Below are 6,000 nucleotides of genomic sequence, written 5' to 3' on the forward strand. Positions count from 1 at the left end.
AATATCCTGACCTTCCACATACACATGCACAAGCTCTTTTGGAACCTTGGCCAAAACCTGGCCTGAACAGGAAGTAGAATCAAGATGGAATTGTCATTGCTGCCATCCTAGGTTTCTCTCTTTCAAGGGCTATCTACTGTCTCTGATTTTTCTCTCTTTCGCAATTTGTCTTCCTGGGCCCATTGCTCCTTTTCCTCTCTCCTTGTTTCCTCTTTTTGCTGGTGAGCTAGTCCTAGCATCTCCCACTAGAACTCTGGCTTTCTTTTCTTCCTCAGCTCTAGCTTTCTGAAGCACCAACTGCAAGCTCAGAATCTCTGCTAGACTCAACCAACCCAAGTGCTTTACTCCTGGAATTGGAGACACTGGTACCCTGGGAAATTTGAGGTGGTTTGGACACTTGAGATATTCTCAAACCTAAAGGTGAGAGTGTTGTAGTGAAACTCTGGAACATCATTAGGGAATACATTCCGCATAAGTCTGGGATATATCTCTACCTAGGGGATCCTAGAACCTGAGTCTACAGCACTCTCTTCCTGGGTTCCTAATATGGTTCCTTCTCCATGGTTGCTTCAACTACAGCCTCCTCCTTTTCACTCTGTATCTCTAAGTGGTCCCTAATGAAATTAGCAACAACCTCCCTATCCCTACTCCTGGGATTCCTCAACCCTCTTTACCTACTTAAATCTTTCATCTGATCTATGGACATGGTGCTGAAGTCAATGCCCAAACCTGTGTTCTCAATTGATTATGTCTGTCACCTTTGTGCACAGAAGGTAAAAACCTGGGCTTATTGCATTACTGATGCAAATTGGAAAAGGACAATGCCACCTCTGCATCTTTAGGTCCTAAATGTTAGGCACCCCACCGCTTGCTGGCAGTTTTCAGAAGGCCTTTCAGAGGGCCGCTGGGCACATAGGGGTTACTGGGACCAACAGTGGTGGCTGAGGACTTTTACACCTGTTGGGGTTGGTGCACTAGTAGTTGCTATGTAAATCCATTCCCCACCCGCCTTCATCTAACATGTTCTGATTTATTCCCCATTTACTGGTGGCCGCATCCAGAGAATACAAAGTAGGCCGTACTCAAGAGTTCTCCCTTTGACTCTTTAGGAATTAGTAAAACGTGTCTTTGATGCCACAGTGTCATTAGCAACAGGTCCCTCAGGCCCCAAAGACCTCCTTTTAGTTTTACCTACTCCAGCGGTATGGAAGTGTTCAAAGGTGTAGTGAGTGCCCTCTCCTCGAGCACTCCCAAGTCCGGATCCCGTATAGCACAATTGGGCCCCTCACGATAGCCGTTGCAGCACTCCGTGGGGCGGATTCTTCTTGTTGAGTAGCGCTGCTGGTAAGTTTCCAGTGGTGGGAGCTGATTCTGCTCAGTGGACACAAAAGGTAAGTTGCGCTTCCCCCAGGGGGTGGGAGGTGCTGATGTGACCCTGCAACTGGAGCTCCAGTGACTGTGCAATGTCCTCAGCGTCGCCTCACTGAACATTGGGGACTTTGACAGGTGCAGATCACAGCGTATGGGCTTGTTTCGCTAGTCACAGCAGGTCTCCTTCATTCCCGGCAATGACTCGAGGCCAAGATGGTACTCGCAGCCCCTTCTGGCACACTGGGATGCCGCAGTAATCACAATCTGGGCACAAACTCTTACTATGCGATTATCCTCACTACGTCAGCCCCTCCTGACAAATGGGTTAACCGACTTCAGCAGTCCTGTACACATGGCCCAAAGTCACTACAGCTGTGACCCCCTGCAGGCAAAAGGGTCACCGTGGCACAGCAGTTCGGCTTCATGATTCCCCCCAGCACTTCCAATAACGGCTCAGAACAATGCAGCCCTCCATGGCATACGAGGGTCGCAAAACTGATACTACACAGGGGGAACAACCCATTCAGTGCACAGCTACCCACAGGACCACACTCCCTCCAACGCTGTCCTCTGCATCACAGGTTATACTGGTCTTGGCAAGCAGGCAGGCAATGGTGTGCCAAGCTCCAGGACAGGTGAACTTAGTGTCATGAGTTATGTCCCCTCAACCAGCAGGGAGACTAGCAGGCCTTTTCCCCTGGTCCTGATCACAAACAGAGGTCTTGCAGAGATTCCCCTTCTCACAAAGTCTATTTGGCTGCTTGGCCAATGACCCATTTTTGGGGGGACTCAACCTCCCCTTTGTATAGTCCCTTTCCAGACATAAAATTTGATATAGGGTCTTTGAAGTTTTATGTTAAGGGTTCTGCTTCTTTTGAAGTGGGCACATCTCCTTTTCTTTTTTTCCTCATGAAAGATGTATGTCACAGCAAGCATGTCTCTGAAGCTGATTGACCCACAACGCAATTCATGAGAGTGACCAGAGTTCACACTTGGATGTCAGCCACAGTTATATGTGCATCAAAAGGTTAATCACAGGCTCCCAGTCCTACTCTTTATTAATCCCTTTTGAGCCACATCTCCCTTCCTGGGATGTGTCCAGGTCTCTTGCTTGTGATCTATCACTGAATCAAAGAGCACCCTCTTGAAGTACAAAGGAAGTCTCCCTTTCCTCCAGTGTGTGTCCCTTCCACCTCTTGGGACTGCAGCAATGCACAAATCTGTCTTGGGGTACTCCTGTCCTCCTCATGTCTTCACCAGGCAAGTCTGGGTTTCTGAAAATGAATCCAGGGTTCTCCATATAATGTACCCTTGCCGGCATGTTTACTCAGTGTACACTCAGAGCACACTAACTGCCCAACACTAGTAGCTCTGTGTGTTGTACACATGCAGTTAACACACACACAGTCTGCACGCGTTGTTTAGTAATTAAGCTTCCTTCTATTCTACCAGGGTCTCCTTATTTTAAAACACACACACTGCCAGCACTCACACTATGTGTGTGCCACACAACATTTCACCCTTCATGTATTGTACTTCACACAAGCACACATACATCCAGCATATGCTTTCCCTACGCACGCAGTGCTACATCGCTTATGTAATGTGTTCCTGTCAGGCAAACACCCAATACATGAATTAACCACACGCACTCCACAGCATTGCTCCATCCCTGCACTGTATCCTCCCAGGCACAAATGAAACCAGTGCTGCTGAGTCACTACTCCTGCGCGGTTCAGCACTCCACATTTACCTGTTGGTAGGCCAAGGGCGATTTAAGCACACAGCAGTGGAACTATTAAAGGGTGTGTGAAACTGTAGGCCTCACTCCAGTGACACAGGGTAAAAAAGAGTACTGTTCACTACTACTGATCACTACATGGTATGCTGCCACCACCATGCTTGTGCTGCCTAACTCCTGGTGAAGGTGGTAGTCTTCCACCACTATGAGGGTAGAGCTTTGGGCTCCCATCCTGGTCCAATAAGACTTCAATTCGTGAGACAGGCTTTTATCATGGGACACATGCATGATCCCTGTTCACCTTCGACAAAAAAATTAGCAGGAGGGATCCAGACAACTGTACAGTGGGGCACTCAGGGCCATGCAGAGGTCTTTTCCATCCCAGCAGTCAGCAACAGACTTTCACTGTCAGGGAAATCAACTTCACATCCATCTTATGCACATAAACAACCCAATGGAATCCACAGGCCTTCTTCACTCTGGTTCACTCACACACTTTCCATTTATTCCACGCAGGCATTCTTGTGTAGGGATTTTAGAGCCAGGATCGGGATGGCCTGTTGCAGCAGATCTTTACTGGCTGTAGCTATTAGCCCCCCCTGCCTTGACGGAGATAAAAAGGTCTGGTCACAACTACTTGTTCCCAAAAAAACACAGTATGCTGCTCCCACTGCTGTACTTCTAACTCCTCTTAGAGATGGTAGCCCACTGTTGCAAAAGCGGATGGCTTTCATTTTCAGGACAACACTTACTGAAGAGACAATCTTAGGCCTCCATACAATTAGATTAGCAGTCTGGAACAAAAATCCAAAGTCCTTGATGCCAGATATTTTTAGCTGGGCAATGAGGCAATGCATTCCTGCCCCAACACAAGGGATTTCGATTTGAGTTGCAGGCTTTACCTAGAAACTAAGAACCTGAAACTCGGGTTGCCCCACTATTCACTGTTCTTATGTAAACAATTTTAACACTTCCTCAGATATTGGTTTTATATTTTTGTCTGTATGTTATGTCATTTTTTATTGTTTTTATTTACTAGTTGCAAATCGGAAAGGATGGTTGCGTTTCTCTAGCACCATTTAAATCAACAAGCCGTCTTTGTTTTGTTTTTTTACTTCAATTTTACCTCTTGTCTTTATGTTGATCACTGACGGCTTTCAGTCAGTTGCTGCCATTTCGACACATTTTTTCATTTACTTGTTAGAAATTAAGGGTACAATTTGGTTTGAAATGTTACCCCGAGGAATGTTTAGATGTGTGTGTGTGTGTGTGTGTGTGTGTGTGTGTGAGCCTTGCTCTTTGTATCTTCTGTTAAAGATAAAATGTTCTATTTTCTGTTGCAGCAACTTTTTACAGACGTGGTGAGCGGAGAGGTCTCAGCAGAGTTGGCCGATGAAGTCAGGTCAATGGACTGTATGATCACCGAGCTCCAAGAAATGAGCAACCAGTTGAGAAATCAGTACTGAGATAAAGACGGACTCGCGTCCACGACATTATTTTTTTTCTACAACGTGTACTGATTACAGCGCTTATCATGAAAAGATAATACTCTTCATAATAAATATTAGTTTTATACACTACCACTTCCTCTCGTGTCACTGCCTCTGAAGCTTCTAAACAATATTCACAGAAATGGCAATTTCATTTTCTGTATGTCAAGTAATTTTAATATGATTTGTGAAGCTCAGGAGATGCCGTGTAACAGAAATAAGCAAAGAAGCACTTTTTGAACATAGCCTCAATACGAGATTTATACCCGATATTAACTGGATCCATCAACATTGTACTGCATCTAAAATGTATACATTTTTAACAGTTCAACGTGAATACAAAGCAACGATTTCATCAAGACATATGAGTAAAACCCAGAAGTTAGAAAGACAGGAAATAGAAAATTAGTAGGAGAAAATGTGTTGGCATTATGTGGTTTTGATTGTATGTATGCCAATGAAATGGTTTAACCATGTCAAAAATAACTTTAAGAAAAATTAATTGTTCTAAAATCATCTAAAAAGCAAACCATCTACTACGTTCTCTTTTTTTAAATTTATTTTTTATTTATTTATTGATTTTCCAATAGGTACATCATGCTCCGTAACAGGAGCCAAACATACAAAACATTCATAGTAAAACAACTCCTCTGAGCCGCACCCCATTCTTATGACGTAGCTATGTCTTAACATCGCTCCCAGAAGTGGGAGTGTTCAGCCGACGTCAATCGACCCCCCATAGGAGGATCATACAGGAGTTTAGCAACGTGCTCGCATCACACCCTCGCCAGAGACCCCACCCCTACATGCACAAGGTACACCGCGCTCTACGCGCTGTCTCTAGCCTCAAGGTCCCCACATCCCAGTGGTCCCGTATCTCACAGGAGAGACCCCGCAGGGATCCCATCAGCAAGCGGATCCGACTGTTCAAGCAGAAATACATCCAATGGGGCCCAGATATCCCTAGGGCGGACGCATCGCAGCAGCATCTCGGCATATGTCTCCAACTGCATCCTACCATATACTAAGTCAGGCAACCAGTCCTTGAACTTAGGAGCCCTGCCTCTGCCCCATCGGCACGCAACCTTCCGGTTACCCAATAAGAGAGCGAAACCAAGATATCTACGATGGCTTGGGGCGATCTTCTCAGTGTATCCCAAGAGCGCAATCAGCGGCATGAGTGTCAGATGTGTGGATATAATAGACAGTGCCCTCTCCACCGCCCCCCAAAACTCCAGCACCCCCGGGCACGACCAGGCCAGGTGGAGAAAGTCAGCCCCTCCCTCCCCACATCTGTCACAATTGTCAGTAGCACGGAGGTTGTGATGATGAAGCCTCGCCGGCGTGTAGTAGAGGTGGTGTATATACTTATAGTGTATGATCCGCAGTCGACTGCTC

The 6,000-nt window shown here is 46.1% G+C and overlaps 1 protein-coding gene across 1 annotated transcript in view; it reads left to right on the forward strand.

The window, feature by feature from the left end:
* TTC27 (tetratricopeptide repeat domain 27) overlaps positions 1-4,692 on the forward strand; it is a 1,165,789-nt gene extending 1,161,097 nt beyond the window's left edge. The window contains exon 20 of the mRNA XM_069234695.1: positions 4,456-4,692. Within this exon, the coding sequence (XP_069090796.1) occupies positions 4,456-4,578 (123 nt within the window). The 3' untranslated portion in view covers positions 4,579-4,692. The remainder of the gene's footprint in view (positions 1-4,455) is intronic.
* Positions 4,693-6,000: the final 1,308 nt, after the last annotated feature.

This window comes from Pleurodeles waltl, chromosome 5, assembly GCF_031143425.1.
Source record: "Pleurodeles waltl isolate 20211129_DDA chromosome 5, aPleWal1.hap1.20221129, whole genome shotgun sequence".
In the NCBI taxonomy this organism is placed as follows: domain Eukaryota; kingdom Metazoa; phylum Chordata; class Amphibia; order Caudata; family Salamandridae; genus Pleurodeles; species Pleurodeles waltl.